Raw genomic sequence first — 27554 nt, forward strand, 5'->3', positions numbered from 1 at the left:
AGATTGATACCATTTTAAATTTGCTCTAAATTGCTAAATGCGTAAGATAGCTTAAAAATACAAATATTAAAAATAATATATCATTATACACTATATATATTATAATAATAAATATTATTAGCAATGACTGTTGAGTGAAGTTGAATATTTTTTTGCAGTTCTTTTAGCTCTTAATATGCCTACTAAGGATGAGCAAACTACTCATCCTTAAACTACCCATAGCAAACTACTATGTCCCAAAGTCCTTTGAATTTATTTTCTTTCTGTGATTGTTACCTATTTTATATTTTGCTGAGACATCTTTAAATCTGAGGTTTAAGGTTTTTTGAATGTGGGTGATATGAGTTTGGTCTGCAGATGTGATTATGACCCTGCAGGACCTTTCTCCTGTTCTTCTCAGCCTTAAAGCAACTTTCCTTGAGGTTCCCTGGGGCTGGGGTTGGAATGCTCAACTTCTAGTTCACCCTTAGTCTGAGAGTATAGCTCTTTGGGGCCGAGCTTTCTATAGGAGAATGTGTCCTAGCAGACTCCTGCCTCAGGTGGGTCCTTCCCGTTACCCTGTGAGGCTGATTAAATGAAAGCCCGTTTACCTGGATAGACAAGGGCTCTCAAGAAGATAGTCTGACCACCCTGCTTCTGTTTCTGGGTTCACTCTTATTTTTTCATTCTCTTTTCACCTACTTGGTGTTTAGGAAGACGGTCTCCTTTGAGAATTGTTTATCTAGCATTGTTAATGGTAGAATCGCCTGAGTGAGTGAATCTGCCGTATGCTCAGGGAGGAAAGTCTGATGATTGGCTCTGAGGTAGGAATTGATGAGGCATTTATGTGGTGGTGGCTGGGCCATAGGAATGATTCCACTGCCTTTTCATCAGCCCTCACCTGCTTGTTTTTCTTCCTTCAAGTTGCATGCTTAAGGATAAGGTAGGCTTAGCTCTGTGGTCATTGCTTCTACCTGGGGGAAGAGTGCTTCCGTTCACGGTGCCCCCACTCACCAAAGATAAGAGTCCTTGTCCTCGCCTGACCCAAAGGGAGCAAGAGTGTTCTCTGCTGGCACCTGTATGACTCACTAGTGGATGTTGATGTTAGATTTCTCTTAATACAAAAGTGGTGTGCGTAGCTTCTTGCAGAAATTTTAGAAAATGGAAATAAATGTATAGAAGAAAATTAGCTCTGCATATTATCCCAGAATTCAGTGATAAACATTTGGGTCCATTTCCTCTCTAGTATTCTTTTATCAAGGTGATAATATACAGCATGAGTCTTTTTTTTTTTTAATATCCTGAAACAACAGTAATGTGGTTAACTAGCAGTACATCAGCTAGTGCTGATTCAGACTGTCCTTGGGTTTTCAGAAAGCCTAACCAGTGTGCGCAAAGGGCTGTGGCTCCTTCTAGGGTTTCCCTGGGGTATCATGAGTCACACTCTCTTTCTTATCCCCCAGGGATGTTGAAAGTCTCCCTGTTGTTGGTCGATCTGGGGGTGCATTCTGCCCTTTGTGCACTGAGGGGACACTGTTGGCTGTCACTTATCATCCTTCTTCCTGGGCTGCTCAGGACACTGTCCAGCAGTTCTTCTGGCCACTGCTGACCAATAGCTCCTCTCTAGTAACTGGATTCATGCTGGCAGAAAATTCTGGCTTGAAGGGATGAACTCTGATGGCCAGTGCCTTGGAGAAATGGGAGCTAAGGAAACAAACTAGTTTTCTGTGGACATATAAAAATGGTACCTTTGTACACATAAAGATAATACCCATTTAGACTTGAGAATAATATAATGTACTGTTTATTTCATCAAATTTAGTTTCTAAAACTTTGATACTAATTTTTAAAATGGAAGTATAGTTGATTTACAATGTTTCAGGTGTATAGCAGAGTGATTCAGTTATACGTATATATATATATACTTTACTTATTGGGGTATAATTGCTTTACAGTGTTGTGTTAGCTTCTGCCTTACAACAAATTAAATCAGCTATATGTATACATATATCCCCTCCTTCTTGAGTCTCCCTTCCACCTCCCAATATATACATGTACTTAATATATATATATATATATATTATTCTTTTTCAGATTCTTTTCCATTATAGGTTATTACAAGATATTGAACATAGTTCCCTGTGCTATATACTAGGTCATTTGTTGTCCAGTTGCTCAGTCATGTCCAACTCTTTGCGACCCCGTGGGCTGCAGCACGCCAGGCTTTGCTGTCCACCAACAATGCCTAGAGCTTGCTCAAACTCATGTCCATAGAGTCAGTGATGCCATCCAACCATCTCATCCTCTGTTGTCCTCTTCTTCTCCTGGCTTCAATCTTTCCCAGCATCAGTGTCTTTTCTAATGAGTCAGCCCTTTTCATCAGGTGGCCAAAGTATTGGCGCTTCAGCCTGAGCATCAGTCCTTCCAATGAATATTCAGGACTGATTTCCTTTAGGATTGACCGGTTTGATCTCCTTGCAGTCCAAGGGACTCTCAAGAGTCTTCTCCAACACCACAGTTCCAAAGCATCAATTCTTTGACGCTCAGCTTTCTTTATGGCCCAACTCTCACATCCATACATGACTATTGGAAAAACCATAGCCTTGACTGTACAGACCTTTTTCAGTAATGTCTCTGCTTTTTAAGATGCTGTCTAGGTTGGTCATAGCTTTTCTTCCAAGGAGCAAGCTTTTTTTTGGGGGGTGGGGAAGGCAAATCGTGGTTTTACTTACTACGCAGCTTCAAGAGAAGTCCAGCAGTAACCGACCGCCTCCCACTTCCCCAAACAGTCGGCTCCTCTGGAGCGGCCGGTTCGGCCGCCACCGCGAGCCATGAGCCATCGTGGTTAAGGCAAGCGTTTCTCGAGAATGACAACGAAACGGGATGGGAAGGGAGGCTTGGGCCAGAGACACTGAGGCAGGGTAGTTCGCGGCAGGGGCGGGAGCGGGGAGCGGCTGAATCTCCCCGCTGCACGTTTACCGGGCTCTCTCCCTCCCTCTCTGCTGCCCCCTTCCCCTCCCCGCCCAATCCCGGCAAATCACAGGTTGCCAGGCCGGGCTGGTGGCGGGAGTGGTGGGACGGAGGGACAGGGTACTGGGGCGCCGAGAGGCCTCGCCCCCACTGCCCGGAGTTGGGGGGAAAGGGGGGTCCAGTGCATCCCCACTCCCAGGGGGTCTCCCGCAAGCATCTTTTAAATTCATGGCTGCAGTCACCATATGCAGTGATTCTGAAGCCCAAGAAAATAAAGTTTGTCACTGTTTCCATTTCTCCCCCATTTATTTGCTATAAAGTAATGCGACTGGATGCCATGATCTTAGTTTTTTGAATATTGAGTTTTAAGCCAACTTTTTCACTCTCCTCTTTCACCTTCATCAAGAGGCTCTTTAGTTCCTGTGGACTGTAGCCTACCAGGCTCCTCTGTCCATGGGAATTCTATGTCTGTGAGTCTATTTCTATTTTGTAAATATGTTTATTTGTATCATTATTTTATATTCCACATATAAACAATATCATATGATATTTGTTTTTGTCTTCCTTATTATGATAATCTCTAGGGCCACCCGTGTTGCTACAGATGGCATATTATTTCATTCTTTTTTAAAATTTTTATTTATTTTTTCATTTATTTATATTAGTTGGAGGCTAATTACTTTATTATCAATGCAAAGAAATAGAGGAAAACAACAGAATGGGAAAGACTAGAGATCTCTTCAAGAAAATTAGAGATAGCAAGGGAACATTTCATGCAAAAATGGGCTCAATGAAGGACAGAAATGGTATGGACCTAACAGAAGCAGAAGATATTAAAAAGAGGTGGCAAGAATACACAGAAGAACTGTACAAAAAAGATCTTCACGACCAGATAATCACAGTGGTGTGATCACTCACCTAGAGCCAGACATCCTGGAATGTGAAGTCAAGTGGTCCTTAGAAAGCATCACTATGAACAAAGTTAGTGGATGTGATGGAATTCCAGTTGAGCTATTTCAAATCCTGAAAGATGATGCTGTGAAAGTCCTGCACTCAATATGCCAGCAAATTTGGAAAACTCAGCAGTGGCCACAGGACTGGAAAAGGTCAGTTTCCCTTCCAATCCCAAAGACAGGCAATGCCAAAGAATGCTCAAACTACTGCACAGTTGCACTCATCTTACGCACTAGTAAAGTAATGCTCAAAATTCTCCAAGCCAGGCTTTCAGCAATACATGAACCGTGAACTTCCAGATGTTCAAGCTCGTTTTAGAAAAGGCAGAGGAACCAGAGGTCAAATTGCCAATATCGGCTGGATCATCAAAAAAGCAAGAGAGTTCCAGAAAATCATCTATTTCTGCTTTACTGACTACCCCAAAGCCTTCGACTGTGTGGATCACAATAAACTGTGGAAAATTCTGAAGGAGATGGGAATACCAGACCACCTGACCTGCCTCTTGAGAAACCTGTATGAAGGTCAGGAAGCAGCAGTTAGAACTGGACATGGAACAACAGACCGGTTCCAAATAGGAAAAGGAGTACGTCAAGGCTGTATATTGTCACCCTGATTATTTAACTTATGTGCAGAGTACATAATGAGAAACGCTGGGCTGGAAGAAGCACAAGCTGGAATCAAGATTGCCGGGAGAAATATCAATAACTTCAGATATGCAGATGACACCACCCTTATGGCAGAAAGTGAAAAGGAACTAAAAAGCCTCTTGATGAAAGTGAAAGAAGAGAGCGATAAAGTTGGCTTAAAGCTTAACATTCAGAAAACTAAGATCATGGCATCTGGTCCCATCACCTCATGGGAAATAGATGGGGAGACAGTGGAAACAATGTCAGACTTTATTTTTTGGGGCTCCAAAATCACTGCAGATGGTGATTGCAGCCATGAAATTAAAAGACGCTTACTCCTTGGAAGGAAAGTTATGACCAACCTAGATAGCATATTAAAAAGCAGAGACATTACTTTGTCAACAAAGGTCCGTCTGGTCAAGGCTATGGTTTTTCCAGTGGTCATGTATGGATGTGAGAATTGGACTGTGAAAAAAGCTGAGCGCCGAAAAATTGATGCTTTTAAACTGTGGTGTTGGAGAAGACTCTTGAGAGTCCCTTGGACTGCAAGGAGATCCAACCAGTCCATCCTGAAGGAGATAAGTCCTGGGTGTTCATTGGAAGGACTGATACTGAAGCTGAAATTCCAATACTTTGGCCACCTCATGCGAAGAGTTGACTCATTGGAAAAGACCCTGATGCTGGGAGGGATTGGAGGCAGGAGGAGAAGGAGCTGACAGAGGATGAGATGGCTGGATGGCATCACCGACTCGATGGGCATGAGTTTGAGTAAACTCCGGGAGTTTGTGACGGACAGGGAGGCCTGGCGTGCTGCGATTCATGGGGTCACAGAGAGTTGGACACGACTGAGTGACTGAACTGAACTGAATTACTTTATAATATTGTAGTGGTTTTTGGCCATACATTGACATGAATCAACCATGGATTTACATGTGTTCCCCATCCTGAACCCCCCCCTCCCACCTTCCTCCCCATTCCATCTCTCTGGGTCATCCCAGTGCACCAGCCCTGAGCACTTGTCTCATGCATCAAACCTGGACTAGTGATCTGTTTCACAATTGATAATATACATGTTTCAATGCTATTCTCTCAGATCATCCCACCATCACCTTCTCCCACTGAGTCCAAAAGTCTGTTCTATACATCTGTGTCTCTTTTTCTGTCTTGCATATAGGGTTATCGTTACCATCTTTCTAAATTCCATATATATGCATTAGTATACTGTATTGGTGTTTTTCTTTCTGGCTTACTTCACTCTGTATAATGGACTCCAGTTTCATCCACCTCATTAGAACTGATTCAAATGTATTCTTTTTAATGGCTGAGTAACATTCCATTGTGTATATGTACCACAGCTTTCTTATCCATTCGTCTGCTGATGGACATCTATGTTGCTTCCATGTCCTGGCTATTGTAAACAGTGCTGCGATGAACATTGGGGTGCACGTGTCTCTTTCAGATCTGGTTTCCTCGGTGTGTATGCCCAGGAGTGGGATTGCTGGGTCATATGGCGTTCTATTTCCAGTTTTTTAAGGAATCTCCACACTGTTCTCCATAGTGGCTGTAATAGTTTGCATTCCCACCAACAGTGTAAGAGGATTCCCTTTTCTCCACACCCTCTCCAGCATTTATTGCTTGTAAACTTTTGGATAGTAGCCATTCTGACTGGCGTGAAATGGTACCTCATTGTGGTTTTGATTTGCATTTCTCTGATAATGAGTGATGTTGAGCATCTTTTCATGTGTTTGTTAGCCATCTGTATGTCTTCTTTGGAGAAATGTCTGTTTAGTTCTTTGGCCCATTTTTTGATTGGGTCATTTATTTTTCTGGAATTGAGCTGCAGGAGTTGCTTGTATATTTTTGAGATTAATTCTTTGTTGCTTTGTTTGCTATAATTTTTTCCCATTCTGAAGGCTGTCTCTTCACCTTGCTTATAGTTTCCTTTGTTGTGCAAAAGCTTTTAAGTTTCATTAGGTCCCATTTGTTTATTTTTGCTTTTATTTCCAATATTCTGGGAGGTGGGTCATAGAGGATCTTGCTGTGATTTATGTCAGAGAGTGTTTTGTCTATTAGGACATAGTTTCCTCTAGTTTCTGGTCTTACATTATTTCATTCTTTTTTATGACTGAGTAGTATTCCATTTTGGAGAAGGAAATGGCAACCCACTCCAGTGTTCTTGCCTGGAGAACCCCAGGGATGTGGGAGTCTGGAGGGCTTCCGTCTATTGGGTCGCACAGAGTCGGACACAACTGAAGCGACTTAGCAGCGGCAGCAGTATTCCATTATATATAGGTACCATATCTTCTTTTTTTAATTTTAATTTTTTAAATTTATGTCAGAGAGTGTTTTGCCTATGTTCTCCTCTAGGGGAACTAGTTCCTCTAGTTTCTGGTCTTACATTATTTCGTTCTTTTTTATGACTGAGCAGTATTCCATTATATGTAGGTACCATATCTTCTTTTTTTAATTTTAATTTTTAAAATTTATTTTTTAAGTGAAGGATAATTGCTTTACAGAGTTTTGTTTTCCGTCAAACATCAACCTGATTCCGTCATAGGCACACATGTGGCCCCTCCCTGTTGAGCCCCGCTCCGTCTCCCCCACGTCCCACCCTCTGGGTTGACACAAGCCCCTGTTTGAGTTCCCTGAGTCAGACAGCAAGTTCCCACTGGCGGTCTGTTTTATATACGGCAAAGTAAGTTCCATATTACTCTCTCTGTGCATCTCACCCTCTCCACCCCCTGCCACTGTGTCCATGAGTCAATTCTCTATGTCTGTTTCTCCATTACTGCCCTGCAAATAAATTAATCAGTACCATCTTTCTAGATTCCATATATATGCATTAGTATATGATATTTATCTTTCTGACTTACTTTACTCTGTATAATAGGCTCTAGGTTCATCCACTTCATTAGAACTAACTTAAATGCCTTTCTTTTCATGCCTAAGTCATATTCCATTGTATATATGTACCACAGCCTCTTTATCCATTCATCTGTCGATGGACATCTAAGTTGCTTCCATGTTTTAGCTATTGTAAATAGTGCTGCAATTAACATTGGAGTATATGTGTCTTTTTCAATTTTGGTTTCCTCAGAGTATATGCCTAGGAGTGGGATTGCTGGGTCATATGGTGGTTTTCTTCCTAGTTTTTTAAGGAATCTCCATACCATCTTTCATAGTGGCGGTATTGATTTACATTCCCACCAACAGTGCAAGAGGGTTCCCTTTTCTCCACACCCTTTCCAGCGTTTATTGTTTGTACACTTTTTGATGTTGGCCATTCTGAGTGGTGTGAGGCGGTATCTCATTATAGTTTTGATTTGCATTTCTCTAATAATGAGCAATGTTGAGCATCTTTACATGTGTTTGTTAGCCATCTGTATGTCTTCTTTATCCATCCATCTGCTGATGGACATTCAGATTGCTTCCATGTCTTGTCTACTGTAAATAGTGCTGCTGTGAACATTGGGGTTGATACTAATTTTAGATTCAGGCATAGCCAGCCCTGGCTATTGAAGAATTGTGGCTCTGGGATCACCTTCTAGCCACCATCCAATTTTTTTGAGGGCCCACTGACCCCTTGCATATTGGGGTATTTAGAGCCTAGGCCTGTTAGTCTTCTCTTTTCACCCCATAGCTGCCACTAGGGCTTGATACCCTCTGCTTCTCAGTTCTCTTTCTCCTGTATTTCCCTACCTCCTGGCACCCAATTCTCATCTTTGTCTGAATGTGTCCCCACTACATGCTGTGCAGTCCAAGCTTGTTTGGACACCCCTTGCCTACCTGGCTTCTGCCCCTATAACCCCTGATAGAAGCTTCCCTCTGGTCCTCAAAGTCCCAGGGTTTTGTGCTCAGAGGAAGGGATCTGTGCAGGATCATCTGTCAGTTTCTGCCCACCTCCTCTAGGGGCATCTGCTTTCTCTGACTTTCCTCTGACAACCCTTCCTCACTCCCTGAAGACAGCCTTCTCTTGAGCAGAGTGCTCCCAGGCTCCAGGTAGCTGGATGTGTGAGCCATGAGGCATCTGAGTCCTGGATGCAGACTAATAGAAGACTCACTGCTCTTGGCAGCCTCTCTCTTTCTTCCCCTTAACCTGGACCCTCTGTGGCCCCAATTCCCGGCTGGGAAGAAGATGCTTCCCAGAGCCCAGTGGATGCTCTCTGTTGCCACAACAAGATGGCACTCCACCATACAGCCGCTGGCCTTGCTGCGTGCTGTGACCTCCCCTCACAGAGCTGTTGTACCTGCGGTCGGTGCCGTTGTTTTCCACTGCTCTCTTGTGTCAGCCCTTTGCTGTTCCTGTTTGCTGGCAGGCTCTCACCCCCACTGATCTTCACTCGGCACTTCCTGTTGACTTGCATATCTGGAGAAGGGATAGGCTACCGACTCCAGTATTCCTGGGCTTCCCTTGTGGCTCAGCTGGTAAAGAATCTGCCTACAATGTGGGAGACCTGGGTTTGATCCCTGGGTTGGGAAGATCCCCTGGAGAAAGGAAAGGCTTCTCACTCTAGTGTTCTGGCCTGGAGAATTCCATGGACTATATAGTTCATGGGGTTGCAAAGAGTTGGACGTGACTGAGTGACTTTCACTTTCTCCAAAAGAGCTCTTCCTCACCAAGCCCCCTGCAGGTCCCTCGGTGATCTGTGCACCAGTGGTTCCTCTTGGGTCCGTTTAACTCTTTATAGACTGTGGGCTACAGGTGAGCAGGACCTCAGTACAGAGATGGTTCTTGGAAGATGTTGGTTGAACAAGAGAGCAAGTACATTGTGAAGGCTGTGGAGGTGTTCTGGCTGTGAGTAGAGCTGGCAAGCCTGCCCTCCTCCACCTCCCAGACCTGGGAATGTGGAGCCTGGGACCAAGTGCTTTGCCTCTCTCTGAGTGGCCTCCTTTCAGCCTGGTTAGGAGGGAAAGTGTGAACACTGGGTAGGATAGAAGCTTCTCTCACCTGTTTGGGGTGGGTCTCATGGTGGTCTTATTTGTGGGCACGTGGGATCTTTAGTTGTGGCCTGTGAATTCCTAGTTGTGACATGTTCTCTGACCAGGGGTTGAACCCCTCAGACCCCCTGAATTGGTAATATGGAGTCTGAGGCACTGGATCACCAGGGAAGTCCCTAGATTAACTGTTAAATCAGTAAACTTTGAGTAAAGCAGATTAACCTCTGTAGTGTGGGTGGGCCTCATCCAATCAGTTGAAAGTCTCAAGAGCAAAAGACTGAGCTCCCTTAAAGAAAAGGGAATTCAGCCAACAAACCACCTTTGAACTTGAACTGCAACTCTTCTTTGGGTCTCCAGCAGCCCACTTACCTTAGACACACACACACACACACACACACACACACACACACTCTCTCTCTCTCTCTCTCTCTCTCTCTCTCTCTCTCTCTCTCTCTCTCTCTCGAACTTGCACTACTGGTCATGGTGCAGTAGACTTGAAGCTCACCAAGGCAGGAACTGTGTCTCCTTTGTGTGACCCTTGGCCCCCTCCCTAGCACCGTGTGACTCATGGCAGGTGTTCCACATGGGTAGCTTGGTGATTCCTGAGCACTTTATACATTCTTTATACATACATCCCAGTTGAAAGTCTACTGCAGTGAGAAACAAGAGTGACTGGAATCAAGAATGGATTAGTCTGGGGGCTGGGGTGGATTTTAAGGGCATTGCAGGGCAGGTGATGAGAAGTTTTGGACCAGACGTCAGTTGTGTATTTTGGGAACTGGAACTCCGACATGGGGAAGAAATACTTCTGGGGTCAGGTGCTTGCCTTTGTCCAGTCTCTTTTTGGATTGGGTCAGAGTGGGGCCAGTTTGCCTTGACCGTCATGGACCTATACAGGCCTGGGTTGACTTAATCAGTCCTCACTTTAACAAGTGCACATAGACTGACACCAAAAAAAGGTAACTTTTTTCAAGTTTTATTGTAAAATCCTCAGAAAAAGAGCATTTACAATGACAATACTTTATGATAATCTGTGAAACATCTTTATATCAAGTGGTACTGCAAATACATGGCGTGTCCAATACTGTGCAATACGTTAATGTAAACACAAACTTATTTCCAATGCCACATACAGTTACTGTGTTGGTACAAATTTCTACTAAAGTTGATGTATTAAAAATAATTTATATATATTTTATAAATAAGGAAAAATTCACATGTATAGTAATTACAGGAAACCTTTGAGAAATACCAGTGATTACAGAAAATATATTTTGGAGTCTACACAACTGCTCAAAATAATGTAATCTGCCTCGACATGAGAGATCTGGAAGTTTTCTGAGGTGGGCCAGGAGGAGAATCCTAATGGGACAAATGGAGCGTGTGTGTGTGACTTCATATTGGGAGGGTCGTTCACTGCACTATAGCATGAACACAGCGTGTGTGACACTGCGGCAAAATCCCATGCCTAGCCTGCTTTTAGATCATCTCACAGGCCTTCAGGAAGCACAAGCAGAGGGGAGAGGGGTGGTGTACGAAGGGTCCAGGAACGAGAAGGGGCCTGGCCAGTGGCAGGCAGGCAGGGTGTGGGCTGGGGGCACCACAGAAGGCTGTGCTGTGGGTCTGGGGTGGGGCATGGGGCTTGCAGACTGCCGTCCCTCACCTCTCTGAAGCAGCTGAAGGAGCCAGGGACCAACAACTATTGAAGCCATGATAGATGTCATACTGGGCAGCAGATAAAGGTTTAGAGTTAGGAAATGTTCTCATTTGAGAGCTCTTGGGCCCCATCTCCAGCCAATTTTTTGTGGTTGCCATTCCTCAGAAATGCTCTTGAAGAAGGTGCCCCCAGGGGGCAGCACTGTCTGATCCTGCCTTGGCGACAGGTGGAGAGCCACGTGTCACCAGGTGGGAGCAGAGGTGAGTCAACAGTTATTGCTTCATGGCATGTAGGCTGAGCCCTCTACAGCCCTTTAGGGCATGGCCTGCTCCCTGGGGCCACAGGGTTGAGCTCGGGAAGAGGGGTGTGTGAAGTGTGGTTTTGTGCAAAAACCAAGCATATGCTCAACACTCTCGTGCTGGCTAAAGAAGCCTTGCTGTGAATTTTGAAGGTCAGTCCCTGCTCTTCCCCTGTCTTCCATAATTTCACACATTGTGTTTGGTTAAATTCCCAGTACTGCTCACAGGAGACCATTATTACTGGGCTCCCAGTGTCTGCTGGGTGGCTGGTGCCTAAATCCTGAAGGTCCAGATAAGATGCTCAAATCCTCCAGTGGCTCAGCAGGCAACCTGGTGTAGACTAAAGGAAATGGGTTGCATTCCACCAGGTATTTGGGGTCTTGTAGTCTCACCTTGAGGATAAATACTATGTATTTCCCCCTTGATTCTTTTAAGCCCCTCTGTTCTATATGATCTCTATGATTTTGGAGAGAAATCAAGGCAGCTAATGACTTTCTTGAACAAAACTGCTTTGCCTGTGTGCCAATCTGGGAGCAAATAGTATAGGATCTGACCTGATGAATGACTTTTCACTTGTACCCCAAAGCAGCATGCAAAGGCCCCTGGGGGAGCTGGTGTGGTGATTAGATGAGTTGCCCCTTGAATTGTAGGAGTGGTTCATGAGCAGGAGGCTCCAGGCACAGGAAAGAAGTGGGAAAGGCAGAGCACAAAGCGAGGATGGAGGGACGTAGCTCAGCCCTTCAGGGCTTGGCTGAGATGGCACAGTCTCTATTCCTGTCCTACAGTTTCTCTCTGATCATAACGGACTTCTTTGACAGTTCTGAGTTCTCTCTAGTTTTGGTCATCAAACTCCAAAGGGCTGTGAGCTAGGGCTTCGGGGTGTGATTTGAGCAGCAAGGGACTGTGTCCCCAGGGGTTCTGATTGCACTTGGAGTGGGATCTGGGGTCCTGGGTGGGGAGAGATGGCAAAGGACTTCATGTCAGCATCACTGTCATCCTACTTCGCCCGTCTGGTGTCTTAGTTTGGAGTGCACATTCTGGGGGTTGTTGGGTGCGAGGAAGAGGAGGATGTGAGGTAGATTGGTGGATGTGTAGGAGAGAGTTGGGAGCAGTATCAGTGCTCCTGGAGGCTGGCTTTTGAAGAGGAGGATAGGGGAGCGAGCTGTGGGATGTGATAACGAAGAGGGTGCAGCAGCCATGGTATTTGAATGAAACACACTGTGGAAATGAATTGGATTACTTTTTAAGCCCCTTGTAGAAAAATATATCCATCGTGACTCTGTTTTGCAACTCAGTTCTGAAATCTCCGTCAGCTCACAGGTTATTTGGTCAACAGAAAAGAAGTAGGGCCACACGAAGCCAGCTCCCGGCGGCTTTCCTGTGAAGACTCAGCTGTTACAATTCCCTAGGGTGGCAGGTGGTTCTAGGCTTTATCTGGGCTTGAGAGCTGTCCTCCAGGACACCAGCCTGGAGCTGGGAGGCTGAGATGGGGGTGGGAATCGCAGGGACTGAGCTTCTGTCTCCTGTGTTGCCATCTCTAGGTTATAGAATCTGAAGCTTGGTATGAGTGTGGCCCCTGCCTAGACTTTCCAGGGCTCTTCCAGCTACCTCTGCAGGCTTGGGGAAAATAGCAGGATCTTGGAATGACTTGAATGAATACTTAAGAAGGGAGCCTGGGCCAGCCCCAGGCAGGACTTGCTGGTTCAGTGTTACGGGGCTGGGATGATGGCATTGGCCTCACTGTGTGTGACTCACACCCAACCTTCCTTGTGCAGAAGTCCATGCAGGCTTCTAGGAGCAGATAAATTCCTCTTTCAACTATCAGTCCGTGAATGGCTGGGCGGGCTTTTGGACCCAGTACCTCCATGTACGGTCTTCCTCACTTGGGCAGAAGGAGAATGAGGGTATTATTTCAAACCTTTAACATCACTATAGGTTTATTTGTGTGTTTGTTAGTCTGAAAAAAGCATCTACATTGAATTTTTCTGCAATGAATTTTATTTAAAAAACCAGTAATTTGAAATAGTTCATTATGTGAGTGACTTTTGGGGTGACTCTTGGTAAAACAAATATTCCTTTAATATAAGTATTAGTAGATAGCTGATGATTCATGTTCATGAGAAGGATCTTGGCTGTTGTGATGACTTCATATCCCAGTGGCTTTCAGACTGTGTTCCATGAAATTCCGCTGGGGCTGAAGTGTGGGAGGAAGAGGCAGGTGGAGTCCTGGTCAGCCTTTCAGTTGGCTGCACTGCTGAAAAAACATGGGCTTTCCTGCCTTTGTGAATTTGCATATTTCACAATTTTCAGGGCTGTGATTCCCTTCTCCTATTTAATTGTATCTGAAATGCTGGCAGCAAGACCTAAACTGGCTATCTCCAGCTTTGTAACTACATAGTGATGACAATGAGAGGCTGATAAGCTTTCCACACTTGAAAGTGGAAGGAATAGTGGAAAAGGAATAGTTGCCGCTGAAGTCACTCCCAGTGAAAAAGGCCAGTTGCAGCTGGACTGGTCTCTTACTCAGGATCCCTGTAGCACAGAGGGGCTGGTGCTCTGGCCTGGCAGTTGGTGGGTCCTCCTTCATGTAGACTCAGAGACTTTCTTTTCCTTCCAGGGGCTGCCACAACTCAGAAGGTCTTCCCAAAGGAAGAAACTTGTGAAAGTTGGAAAATTTCAGTGACAGACATGCAAGTAAATGTGTCAAGAGATTGAAGCAGGAATAATAATTTAAAAAAGGTGAGATGTGTTTTCCATCCATCCCAGTTATTGTAAAACTAAATAATTAGGTTTTGAGGTCAGTTTCCTCAAATATCTACATATTTTATCTTAAAAAATCTGTGAATGTAAATGTTTAGGCACACTCCCGGGAGTTTCTGGGGACAAGAGTATGGTGGACTAAGATGCATGAGACATACCAGAGGACTGGCTGACACCAGGAGCTCTGTGAGGGGGCTGGGTTGGGCAGTTAGGTGGGACTGAAATGCTGTATTTCCAGTGAGACAGAGTCTATGTCTCTCTTTCTCTGAAAGAGGCCATTTCTCAGCAACCCAGGAAAATCATGGCCATGTTGGCAGGAGAAGGCATCTAAACTGATGTGTCTGTGATGGAACCACACCCCTTCTGACTTCAGGTGGCTTGAAAAATGACCATTCAAACCCGCCGACGTGCACGAGAAGAAGAAAGGTGTTTTGAGAGCCCAAGGGAGCCTCTTCCTTGCTGAGATTCTTTGATACGGGGTTGTCAGAGGGCTGTTGGGTTGTACTTCTTTGATTGCCCTGGAGAGCCCACCACATTTGGGAGTACTGTGGCAGTGGCCTCCCACATCCTTGTGTGTTCCTGGGGAGATGGGGACCCGTGTGTAAGGAACACTGAAATGTGCTGTCTGTGCTGTTTGGATGCAGGGACTTGGGTGCGAGCTCAGTGCGAGGGCCACAGGCAGAAGACAGTGGGGTTTTAAAGGGGTAGCCTAAGGAACCCGCCTGGACCCCACTTGAATCCTTGGGGGGCAGGTCATGGTTTCTGCATTGAGCCTGGAGGCCATTGTTCTACAGGCACATTTCCAGACAAACCTGGTCAGCCCTGAATCTGGGGTACTGGACAGGCTAATACATGTCCCCCTTGAGTGGTGATAAGCAGGCACACAGGGTTTGTCTTGGTCTCTTGGGGTCCCATCCCAGAACAGAGCCTTTACCAGTGTGGTGGTCTGATCTGCACTTGGGGGTGTCCGTAATGTAGAGGACCCCAGTCCCCTTGATGGCCACCATCTTCTTTCTGGCTGTTGGGTGTGGGGTGGCGCCTCTCAGAGACGTGGCCTAAGGCAGGGAAGAATACAGCTGGACCTGGGAGAGCATCTTTCTGCTTACTAGCATTTGAGATTATAAAAAATTAGTTTTTAATCAAAATTTCCAAAATAAAGTGAATGATTTCCCCATCCCCAAGATGCAATAAGTCTTGTTGGCTCTCCCTCAGGCTTCCAACAAGTCAAATGGAAAGAAAAGCGAGAAGCAGCTGCAAAGGAGAAAATGAGGTCCAGAGCGAGAGTGGATGAGGCTCTCGGGCCAGGAGGGAGGGCCCTGCTCCTGGGAGCCCCCGGCTTCAGGCGGCCACTCCAGCAGGGTGAAGTCTGGACAGACCTGGTGTTAAAGAATGAGGATGCAAAGGCAACTGACAGAAGCATCCGCCTGGAAAGCTGGAGCTCCTGGTTCCAGGGCAGCCCAGGTAACGTGACGCGTAGCTGGGCGCACGAATGATTCCTTTACATGGCAGCAGGTTCTCATCGCAGCTCAAGGCAGAAATCCTACATCCTAAAACCCACCCGATCTCGTTAGCAGCGCATACCTTATACTAGGAAACTTGCAAGGAGACCAGTGTTGAACCACAAAGCGAATACAGGTTTTTTGCTTTTGTCTGTAAAAATGTACAGGGTGCCTGCTCGGGACTGCTTCATACCTCGCCCACCCACACCACCGTGGTCCCCCCCTTCACGCCCGCCACCTCGCACCGCAGTGCGTTCTGTCTCCCGTTGATGAGGAACAGCGACTCCCGGGCGGGCGTGAGGAGGTACTGCCCAAACAGCCCACTGTCCCTCACGATCCTGCGGGGCCCTGCCCAGGCCTGGGCTGGCCCTGTGGGCGCGGGCTCCTTCAGGCCCTTCAGCACGCCCGTCTTGCCCGTGGACAGCTCCAGGAACAGCAGGTCTGGCTCTGTCTCAAGTGTGGCGTAGACCTGGTACTGGTCTCCCTGGGTAAAGGAGCGCTGGAAGGCCACATCTGAGACACCCGGGCTCACTTTCAGGTCGTAGAGGGTCTGGATCTCCCCCCGCAGTGAGATCTCCTGCACGTGCAGCTGGGGGCTGCCTGGGGCGGCGCTGACTACAAAGCGCCCATCCGGGGATGTGTGCGGGGTGCCAGTGACCTGGCCATTGGGTCCGACCACCGCGTCTGTGACGCTATCGATCAGCAGCTGTGGGGGGGCCTCAGAAGAGCTGTCCTGCCGGCACTGGACGAAGAAGTAGCCACCCAGGTGGGTGTGGGCCATGGCCTGTGGCAGGCAGCCATGGCTCTGCAGCTTGATGGTCTTGAGGGGCATCAGTGTTTCCAGGTCGACTTTGTGGATGGCAGGGTCAGACTTGTTGAAGATGAAGCCGAACCTGGGAGGGGATGAAGACTGAGGTCAGAAGGCGGGAGGGTTAGGGATCTGTCATTTGTCTTAAACGATGGCATCCTTTTCTCTTGTCCTCTATCCTTTGCTGATCTACTACCTGTTAATAAGATCTCCTATTTTGCAGGAGATAGTTTCATAAGTGAGCCATCTGTGATCTCAAACCAAGTGCACTTGAGTTACAGAATGTTCCTGGATTTATGCTCTTACAACATGCACACATCTTTAGAAATGGTGAAGGAGTGGAATTACGCCTTCAGCAGCTCCTCCGTCTGGGGTGTCTTTGATTCGGCTCCCCAGAGACCTTGTGCCAGCTGAGAAGTGGTGGGCCCGTGGCTGGAGGGAAAGGACAAGAGGTGTCTGCCCTCACTCTGCCTGCTAGGAGGACAGGACAGGTGAGTCTATTTCTGAGCGGTTTTGTGGACTAACGGGTGAGTCAGAACCTGGGGATGCAGATACAAGAGAACAAGGACAGATGTCTTATCCACGCTCCCTGACCCTCGGAGAGGAACGTGAGGGCAGCCTCTCCCTTGGCTACACTGATGATGCTGGTCAGAGGAACCCCGGGCTGGGGCTGAGAACAGCTTTTACCTTTACAGCCAGATGGCCTGGCGGTCCCGTGGTGCCTGCTAGCTGCAGAGCCTGGGGCAAGCTGCTGAACCCCTCTGAGCCTCTGCAGATTGAAAGAGGGTAGTTCCTTCTGACAGCTGTTGGGAGGATTAAATCTTAGAGTGGGCGCTTTACTGGAAGAGGTCAGTAGGTGGTGGTTGCTGCATCTGGACTTGGTGAAATTCCTCTTTGGAGGCTGGCTGTGAGCTGCAAAAGGGTGTGACTCCATGCAGGACTCACTCTGAGCACGAGAGTCTGCCTAAACCCCTTGCTTGCGGAGGCCTTTGGGTGTTTTGGACATCTACCGGAGTAGAGACAAATGTCTTCCACAATTTTCTCTTGAGTAGCAAGCTATGTCTCAGAGATGGGAAAATACCCATGTGATGGCATCTTTAAGGCATCCTTAAAGAGCCAGAGCATGGGAAGAGCAGGAAAGAAAACCCCAGGCTGGTAGGAAGCTGCCATGGAAAAGTCACACACAGGCTCTGCAGTGCCTGAGTTTGCATGACTCCTGTCTGAATTCAGCTTCTTCTGGTGGTTTACCATTTACAACCATCTTAGAGGCTCTTCCCTGGATAGTCTCTAGAGTGAGGTGGGGAGGTCAGAAAGCGGTTATTTTCTCCCTTGGGCAAAGATATAAATGGGTGAGCCTTATTTTTACAAGTCTAGCTTCAGCTTGCAAAAATGATTCATTTTTTCCTGGAAAAAAGTGCTTGATGTCAGAGTAAAGGAAGGCATAAACACTGCCACAAGACAATTGGGTCTCAATGACTTTATAAAAGGGCACGCTCAGCCTTCCGGCAGTGGTGCCTTGACGAAGTGTCAAGGTTCTCTGAAAGGAAGAGGGAAGGGCTGTGGCCAGGCTGGGATGAGGCTTGTAGTTGAGGCCACGGCTGTTATTACTAAGCTGTTCTTTTGGATGGTGACAAAGCAGGCACCCAGGAGGCCTTGTTTCCCTGTGGGCCCCCTGCATAGCTATTCTGGGGCCTCCGAGAGGAGCCACAGGTTGTGGTTATTAGAGAAATGAGGCCAAAGGGGGCACCGACAGGAGACCTGGTTTTAAAAAAAATTTTTTTAAATGTATTTTTAATTGGAGGAGAATTGCTTTACAATGTTGTGTTAGTTTCTGATGTACAATAACATGAATCGGCTATCAGTATATATATATATATATCCCCTCCCTCTTCATCCTCCCTAGCCCTTCCTCATCCCCCTCTAGGTAATGTCATTACAGAGCACCAGGCTGCGCTCCTTGTGTGACACAACAACTTCTCCCTATCTATCTTAGATATCTAGGCTACCTATTTCACATGTGGTAATGTGTATATTTCAATGCCACTCTCTCAACTCATCCCCCACCTCCTTCCCCTTCTGTGGGAGACCCACATTTAGTCTGACTCTGCCAGTTCCTGACTGTGTGACTTCAGTTCTCTGAGTCTAAGTTTCCTCATCCATAAAACAGGTTGGGGGACTACCTCTACTAGCTGTTTTTTTTTTTTTTTTTTAAACCTGTAGCAAGGAGAGGGTATGCAATCAACCACAGTTGTTTCCTTCTTTACTGTCCTCACCGAAGGATACGACTTCCTGACCTCACTGGGCCCCTGAGGGCATTAGGAGCTGGGTGCCTTTCTTAACGTTAACAATTAAGACAGGGATGGGGCTGTTTCTCTGTTCCTTCCTGATGTGGTCCAAAGAAGGAGTTGGGGAGAAAGAGAAAGGAGCAGGGACTCCCTGGTGCAAAGCTGCCCCATAGAGGGCTGAGCTGGGTCATGGAGTAGCGTAGGGCTTGTGGGCCAGTCTCACCTGATATGGTTGATGATGAGGTTTGTTGGGGGAATGAAGAAGTCGTCCACTCCGGCAAAGGGTGTGCGGATGAGGCGCTGGCCCTGGCCAGTGCTGGCCTCTGTGATCACCTATAACATAGAATGGAAGAAGTCCTTGTGAGGGTCCATCAAAGCGGAGGTGGGGTGGGTGGTGGAAACCTACAGACCCAGGCACACTCAGGGAGTGATCCTCTTTTTGGCTGGGAAAAGGGGGAGAAGTGTTTTAAGTAGCGAAATACGCAATACTGGAGTTGACTGGTTCTGTATTTTCCCTTGACACCAGGTGCCTAGGCTGCTGTGTTGATAGTCTCCACCATATGCTGCTTGCAGAGGTGCTCTCTGAGCACTGTGAGGCCATAATTTAATAGAGAAAACAGGCATCTTTCAGAGCTGCTGGCTGTGTCACTTAGAGTCGGTGATTAGGATGCAGGGGAGGGTTCCACTTTTACAAATGGGACTGGCTGTGAGCAGTGAAGAATTAGGGCCTATGTTTTGTACAAATTGGTGTGACAGAGCATGGCTGCCTCTGTGCCCTGGGAGGAGCCACTTTCTCCCCTGTGGACCCGGCAGGAGGCAACTTGAGCAGTTCCTCGGTGTGTGTCCCTGCTGTGTCTGTGTAAGGGAAGCGTACCCTGGCAGTGCCGGGCAGGGCTGAGTGATGTCTGGGGTTAGACAGGATGGAGGCCCTGCTGGAAAGCCCCCTGTGGTCAGGCTGGGCTTTTGTCCACCAGCTGCTGAGACCTTGGCACAGGCAGGCTGGAAACACTGAGCCAGACAGCCTCTGTCCTCTTGCCTTCTGCATGTGCTCATCTGCCTCCAAGTTCTAGGTGATTCCCAGACAGGTGGCAGACCTGCAGCCAGATGAGGGGCTTGGCCAACCTGTGGGCAGTTTTGGCTGGAGGACCCAAAGGACAAGCCCAGACTCTCTTAGAAGGACAGAAGGCAGATGCTAGACTCTGACCAGGGAGGGGAGACACATTTTCTGATCTTTATATTGTGACCATGTATACAGATGGAAGGATTCAGATTTTTGCAGCCTGGGGCTGAGGACAGTCTATGATGGGGCTTTGTGACTCACAGGGCTTAGAGCTCTAGACGCTTTAACCTTTGAAGAGTGGGACTGCCTCTGGCTCTTACTTTAATGACAAGACAAACAGCACCTGTCCTGCCTCCTCTGGCAGGTTTGAGGCCGGGGTTTTGGGGATGGTGCTTCCCTCCAGGGTTCAACAGGCAGAATGCTGGATTCGAATGATGTAGGCTGGGAATTTTAGTTTTAGGGCAGTCTTAAGTTCTAAAGTTAGGTTATTTTCCTGTAATTAAAAAGCCAGAATGACATTTCCATGCCAAGTCCATGGGGAAAAAACTTAGAACTAGACATTAAGAAAATATCAGTATTAGGTCAACTTTCTTAAAAAACAGACCTAGAAAGCAAACTTATAGTTGCCCCGGGGGATAGCTAGGGAGTTTGGGATGGTCATGTTCACACTGCTATATTTAAAATGGATGACCAACAAGGACCTACTATATAGCACATGGAAGTCTTCTGTTTATGTGCCAGCCTGGATGGGAGGGGTATTGGGGGAGAGTGAATACATGTGTATGCACGGCTGAGTCTCTTTGCTGTTCACTTGAAACTACCACAACATTGCTAACTGGCTATGCCCCGATACAAAATAAAAAGTTTGAAAAAAAAAAAAAAAGAAAATATCAGTATTAGGAAACTTAGAATCTTAGAATGTCCAGGTGAAAATGCGGGAGAATTCCAAGAAACCATGCAATCATTGCTTGATATCAGGTCTGTCATTTTAGCTTATAATAGAGATGGAAAATTACAGGCTGTCAGCAGTCCGTGTCATTCATGCTTCATCACCCTAACACCCTGTATTCAGAGGTTACTTCTTCAAAACCCAGTATCATGAGCCATTGAACTGATATGGGCTAGTCAACCTCATTTCCCCAAAGAGTCATGAGTTCCTTCTTGGCCTGTGTCCCACTCAACACATAGCTGGGCATGTTGGTGACTAAAAGATAGCTTTTGAGCTTCTCAAATTTGCTGGATCTATGGGCTTGGTTGGAGATGCAGGCAGGGCTGGATATCAGGAGATGTCAGTTGGTAGCATGGGGTAGGGAAGGCTGAGCATCTGTTCCAGAGGGGTGGATGAAGCCGCTAAGAGGTGACAGTTGGGGACGAGCAGGGAGCCAAGGTACTGATGCAGCTAAAAACTGGACCTGGGTGTGGATGGACAAGAGCATGATGGGCAAAATTTGCAACATGCCAAAGATTTAAACACTGGCTCCTGGGGGAGGGCCTTGGTGCAACAAGCCTCATTGATAGAACCACTTTCATTTTGTCATAGCAAAGTTTGTTTAACCAGTCCCTTAGTGTTAGATATTTAGAAACCTTAGGATAGTATTCTGAATGTTTTGCAAATGTAAATAATGCTGTAACAAATAGTGCTGTAACTAAATCTTTGTGCCCATCCTTGATCATGGCCTCTGGATAAGTTCTGGGGGGTCACGTTGCTGGATTGAGGCTTTTGGTTCACATTTCTAAATTGCTCACCACAAAGGCTCTGCCTTTTGCCATTTCCAGGAGCAGTTTTTGCAAGCAGTGGTTTCCGGAATGATGAAGGTAGGTTTATTCAGTTTATTTCATTTTCTTGTCAGAGTGTATTTCTCAGACTTTCTAATTATGGTGATGGTGGGCATCATGGTCTAATTCTTGATATTAATTAAAATGCTCTTAATGTTTTGTCATTTAGGCAAAATTTGCTCTTGGTTTCTGGGAAACAGTCTTCATTATGTTTATGTCTTCTATTCCTATTTTTAGTTTTTTGTTTTTTTTTTAATTAAGAATGTCTGCTGTATGTAGTTAAATGCCTTTCCAGCATTCATTGAAAATATTATAGTATATTCTGTTTTAATTTGTGGTATGAGTAATATTGACTGATTTCCTAAGAGTGAGCCATTATTACATCCTGGGAATTTGTTCCCTACTCAAGCAGTTAGATGCATTGTTGGACTCTCTTTTTAATACCATGTTGAATTTTGCTTCTGTCTTTGTGAGATTAGTTGATAATTTTATTTTTTAATACTAAGGAGCTGTACATTTCCCCCACATGGTCTGAGATAGTTCAAATGATACTAAAACTATCTGCATTTGAAAGGTTTGCTATAACTTGGCTGTACCCAAAAGCTCCTCTTCTGCTCAGTTCCAATTATTAATACTATGCTCAGCCTCTCTCACAAAGGTAATGGTATCACTGAATACAAGTGGTCTGAGAAATAAGATTAAATGATCAACTTAAAGTTTTCATAAATGACAAGATTATGGTCCCCAAAGCATTTGCCTTACCAATTTTATATGCTTCATTTATCAGTTATTACATTTTAAGCAACTAGCACTAAAATGTATTTGCTTCTAGGATCAATACTAATTTATTAATTAGCCAACTTCAATGTATTTTAATATGTTCTGAAAAATCTCCACTCATGACTTGCCTTTTTCTGAATACATACGTCTGAGTGTTCTTGCCTAGGTATTAATCTAATTGTTAAACAATGCATCAGAAACTTGGCTGTACATTTTTCTATGGTAGATTTTTAATCTTAAAAAAAACCCTCTGGTAATTGTTCTACTTCAGGTTTTCCTTTTCTCAGGTCGGTTTTTTAAATTAAAGTATAGTTGACTTATGTTAATTTCTGCGGTATAGCAGAAATTAATTATAGAGACTCAGTTATACATATATATATATACACACACACACATAATTATTTTTTATATTTATATAAATGTTTTTTTCTGTTATGGTTTTGTCCCAAGACATTGACTATAAGTTCCCTGTGCTATACAGTGGGACCTTGTCCATCTATTCTATATGTAATAATTTGCATCTGCTAACCCCAAGTCTGTTCTGTCAGTCTCTTTCTGCTTCACAGAGAAGTTCAGTTGTGTCATTGTTTAGATTCCACATATAAGTGATGTCATATGATACTTTCTCTCTCTGATTAGATCAGTTTATCTTTTTCTGCATTTTGCAATCATCTGTTTTTTTCTAGGTTTAAAAATTTCCACCTCAGAGTTGCAGTATACTATTTTATAATTATTTTCATCTTCCTTCATCTGTAGTAATCTCTCTTTGCATTCTTCATTTTATGTTTTTTTCTTTATCAGGTTTATGAAGGATTTATTGTTTTTTTGTTTTTTTATTTCTACTAATTTTGGTCTTTTAAATAATTCCTTCCTGCCAGTTACTTTGTTCTTTTTCTAATTTCTTAATACAAATATATTCTCTGCAGGTTTTAAGATACAAATATTCCCTTGTGTATGGTTTTCTCTCTATCCTGTAGGTTTTGATGAGGAGGAGTTTCTTTTTCATTGCTTTCAGACATTTTGTAATTTCTCATTTTAATTTCCTCTTTGCTCCAGTAACAATTTAGGAGTGTTTCCTTATTAGGTAGGTCACATTTTAATTATTTCTAATTATCAGATAACGTAGCCCATAACACTGACTTTTGCAAAATTTGTTAAAATTTTGTGATTACTGATACATGTATATGTGGACATGTGAAAAAATTCTATTTGGCAGAGGAAAGGTTTTCTATATATTTATGAAACCGAGTTCCTTATTCATATTATTCACTTTCCCCACGTCATTATATTGTCTCCTTGGTTTGTACAATTTAAGTGCATTTAAAATCAAGTTCTTGTGTTTTTAATCACTCGTGTTATGTATTTAGTTGTTTGCTATCTGTTGGCTGTTTGTCTTCTATGGTGTCTCTCCTTATGCTATTTAGTGCTTGTAACCTTAAATTTGACCTTGTCTGATATTAATATTACACTCAAACATCTTTTCATCCACCTATCATCACTTTATATGCCTCTTGTAAACAAATTATAGCTAGTTTTCTCTCCCTCTCTTCCTTCCAAACCCAATCTCATCATCTCTGCTTTTAATAGGAGAAATCAGTTTGTCACATTTGGAATAATTAGATAGTTAACTATCTCAACTATTAATTTCAAAGAGCATTTTCTATATCCCCTCTTATCCCCATAAGATGACATGTTGGAATGTTTTTACTCCCTTCTCTTTCCTCTACTTCCTATCTTTACTTTTACTGAAATAATTTATCATCTTTAGAGTCTGGTATCAGAATATCTCTTTCAGTGCATCTCTCCTAATTCAAATACCCTTATTTAGCACTTACTCTACATTAGTCTCTCCTCATCCACCTTGTTTCAATTTTGGACCTTCCTCTAGATTTCTTACTTACTCTTGTCTCTTCTTTATCTTCCTCCATCTCGATGTCTCTGATCTGGCTCACCTGCTATTTTTCTGCTATCTTTCGTGATATGCTCTCTAAATTCTTGCATATACTTAGGTCTTTCTTTTGTCCTGACAGGTAAATGATACCTTGGATATCAACCCTTTTCTTTTAGTAGCATGTGGACACAATGCCACAGTCTTTACTGTTGCAAGTGAGAAATCTGATTGTTCTTCTATAGGTGACTTGTTCTTTCTGCCTTGAAATATTTTTTCTTTATTCTTAGAAGTCCAGAGTTTTACCAGGAAGAGCAGAGATGTATTCTTTCTCATCATGTTAATCTAGATCACTTTCAATCTACAAGATGTACTTTTTTAAATTGGAAATTTTATTCCTAATTTCATGTTTGACTCCATTCCAACTATTACTTTTTCTAAACTTCTTTTGACTTTGAAATGTCTTTTGAGACTTCATATCTTAATCTTATATTTGTTCTGTGATTTGAGGCTTTTCTTGCTCTTTATCTTTCAGGCTACTAATTTGAGTCTCAGTAGAAACCATGCATTTTTCAACTCATCTCCTGCAGTTCTAAATTAGGTAAACATTTTTGTTAATTTTTAGCTCTAGAAAAATATTTTCTGGTGGCCCCTCCCTTTGAATGTCCTTACCTGTTTTCTTAGGGCTGCCAGAGAAACCAATTTTCTGAGCTTATACTCTGTTCTGAGTGACCTTATTCTGACTCCTAGGTCCTCTAATGAATTATTACTATTTGTCATCAGCTCGCTGGGGCCCAGGATGTGTTGATGATGTCCACTGAGGGGCAGTAGTCTCGGTGTGTAGAAGATGAAGTAGTGCCCTTCCCCGGCCCAGGAGGGTGGCCAGTCCCCAGGAGGAAGCTTCTGTAGACTGGATGACCCCTGGCCTCCTACAAAGGTGAACTTGGCTCCATCTGCAGCCAAGTTACAATCCATTGTAAGTGCTGAGTTAACTTCTGGGCATCTAGAATGGTTCTATGTACCATCATTGTGAGAATTGAGGGAACAGGTATTTAAATCAGCTTTTGTAGGGCTTAATCCTCTTATGTACCTTGGTGAGAAAGGCTGAGCGAGATATACTCAACACAGGGTGGTGCTGACCTTCCCTGACTGGTGGAAGAAGGGATCCCACAGATGTGCTGGGCCCAAGCTCTTCCCATGGGGGAGTCAGCACAGCGCAGTGGCTGAACTGCAGGGCTGAATGTATACCTAGGTTGGAGCAGGGGCCAATCACTGAACCTTCTTGTGCCCCAGCACTCCACGAGCACTCGGTAATGTGCTTTCATTTATGAACATAATTGCTACTGCTTTTCCTTCTGCTTTTCCTTTTCTTTTCCTTCTGCTTCCTTACTGTCTGGTGCCTGCTTTGGCAGTATTCTCCAGCCCGTGCAGCCCAAGGTGGAGAAAGCCCTGTCTCCCTTCTCACTGCTTGGAGTCCAGAGGTTCATTCCTGCTTGGCCCCAGGAGCTCCTGGCTGAGAAGAGACAAGTGTTTGGGGGCTGGGCTAGGTGGGGCCCAAGAGCCACCTTCTGGTTGTCATGACATCAGAATCCCATCCACCATCAGTGTTGCTGTCTTTAGCAGCAGGCCTGGCAGAAGATACCCTGCTAATTGCCTGTGAGGGGCGTGGTCCTGAGGCTGTTTCCTACTCTCTTTCATGGACATACTTTGGGTAAATGTGATTAGCCGGGGAGAGAGTCTTTTCCTGCGGGTGGGTGTTGTCCTCCATGTACCCAACATACCTGAAGGCTTGGCTGGGACTTGTGCACATTCCCCCAGCTCAGGACCCACACTTGGTCATGTGATTTGTCATAGGACAGCTTAGCCGGCAGAGGATCGACACCTATAGACTTAAAAAGAAAAAGTAGCGACAAGTTGATCATTGTTGTTGCAGAAAGTGATTCTTTTCTAGGCCACTCTGTCCAGCCTAGCAGCCTGGATAATGAGCCCATTTGGGAACCCAGGGCAGAAACCTTTGTGGGTTTGTCTTCAGAGGCATAAAATTGGTTGTTAGTAATGTTTTCCTTTCTTGCAAGTTTTACTTAAAGAAGATCCATACCATCTTGGCAAAAACATAAACACAGTTTTGTTTTTTTTTTTTCTTTCCCTGTTTTCCACTCACAAGTCAGCTTCAGGATCCTCCCATCACTTCTCCTGTAAGCCTTGGAGGCCTCCTAAACCCTCATCATCTTTCCCCAGCTCTTCCACCTACATCATCTGAGACTGACTTGGAAAGCTTCCATTATCACACGTCCTTTAACTTTGTGCAGACTGTCTTGTACATCACTCACCTGGAACCTCCGGGACTTGGACTGTAGCATCAGGTGAGTCTTTTTCTACTGCTGAAACTCTGCTATTTTCTGAGAATAGAGCTTCCTCAGTGGCTCTGGAGACTTCCTCAGTCACCTGGAGACTGTTTTATACTTCTCTTAATGTAGTTTCTAAGTTCTAAAACGCTGTTTGTGATGCCGCTGTGACCCCTGCTCTTTTCGGCACTGACCTAGCCACTCTCTTTGTTAGCTAAAGATCCCTAGTTTGGTGCCTTCATTCAAAGCCCTGCTTTCTTAGTTCCTTCTTAGTTTCAGTGATCTTTTTCTCTTCCCTACTGCAGCCACCGTAACTTATTCTTTGTCAACAAATTTCTGAAAGTTCAATTTTAGTCCACCATATTCTAGCCTTTCTGATATAGTCGGGGGCATCTTTGTCCCCATTGGTTAAAACTTTTCTCAAGAAATGTCTATGGATTCCCTGAAACCATTTAGTTGTCTTCACCACTCCACTGAACTGTCATAGAACTTAATGTCAAATTCAGAGATCACTTTTTGATCCACCTCTAACTTGAATTTTCAGCATGGTTAACCATCCCCTTCCTCATCCTGACTTCTAAATGTTGGCATGTTCCACATCTTCCTCTTTGACCTTCTATCTACCTCCTTTCCCTGGATGAGCTCATTCAGCACATGGCTTCAAATAACCCCCTGTACTCTAGAATTCATTCCTCTGTTGGTGACCACAACTTTATACAAACCTAAACTCTTGATTTTGCCCATCCCCGTTGACATCTATTTCTTCTCCAGTCACCCCCATCTTTGCAGTCTACTTTAACTTTCTTGATCAGATTAAAACCTGCCCTACCCTGAAGTCCTAAGTAGAGTTGTTTCTATTTTCCTACCTTCATATACCCTAGGTCCATTGTTCATGCTTCCAGCTGCTCCTCATTGTTCCTCTCTTCTGCC

The 27554-nt window shown here is 44.9% G+C and overlaps 2 protein-coding genes across 3 annotated transcripts in view; one reads left to right on the top strand and one right to left on the bottom strand.

Annotated features, from left to right (window-relative positions):
* The window catches only part of LOC133062376 (uncharacterized), a 230502-nt gene that overhangs the window by 122680 nt on the left and 80268 nt on the right, over window positions 1-27554 (top strand). Inside the window, exons 2-3 of one of the 2 annotated variants that reach the window (XR_009694153.1) lie at window positions 14041-14162; window positions 15396-15523. Coding sequence is in view for 1 of the 2 variants with exons in the window: in XM_061151302.1 (XP_061007285.1) it covers window positions 21612-21650 (39 nt within the window). In the remaining variant the exon portion in view is untranslated. Of the gene's footprint in view, window positions 1-14040; window positions 14163-15395; window positions 15524-21611; window positions 21651-27554 lie in introns of those variants that run through there. The other variant, XM_061151302.1, reaches the window with a different exon arrangement.
* FSTL4 (follistatin like 4) overlaps window positions 13415-27554 on the bottom strand; it is a 414616-nt gene continuing 400476 nt past the window's right edge. The window contains exons 14-16 of the mRNA XM_061151300.1: window positions 26061-26168; window positions 18999-19108; window positions 13415-16575 (exon numbers count right to left, since the gene is read on the bottom strand). Of these exons, the coding sequence (XP_061007283.1) occupies window positions 15870-16575; window positions 18999-19108; window positions 26061-26168 (924 nt within the window). The 3' untranslated portion in view covers window positions 13415-15869. The remainder of the gene's footprint in view (window positions 16576-18998; window positions 19109-26060; window positions 26169-27554) is intronic.

Source organism: Dama dama, chromosome 9 (assembly GCF_033118175.1).
Source record: "Dama dama isolate Ldn47 chromosome 9, ASM3311817v1, whole genome shotgun sequence".
Lineage (NCBI taxonomy): Eukaryota > Metazoa > Chordata > Mammalia > Artiodactyla > Cervidae > Dama > Dama dama.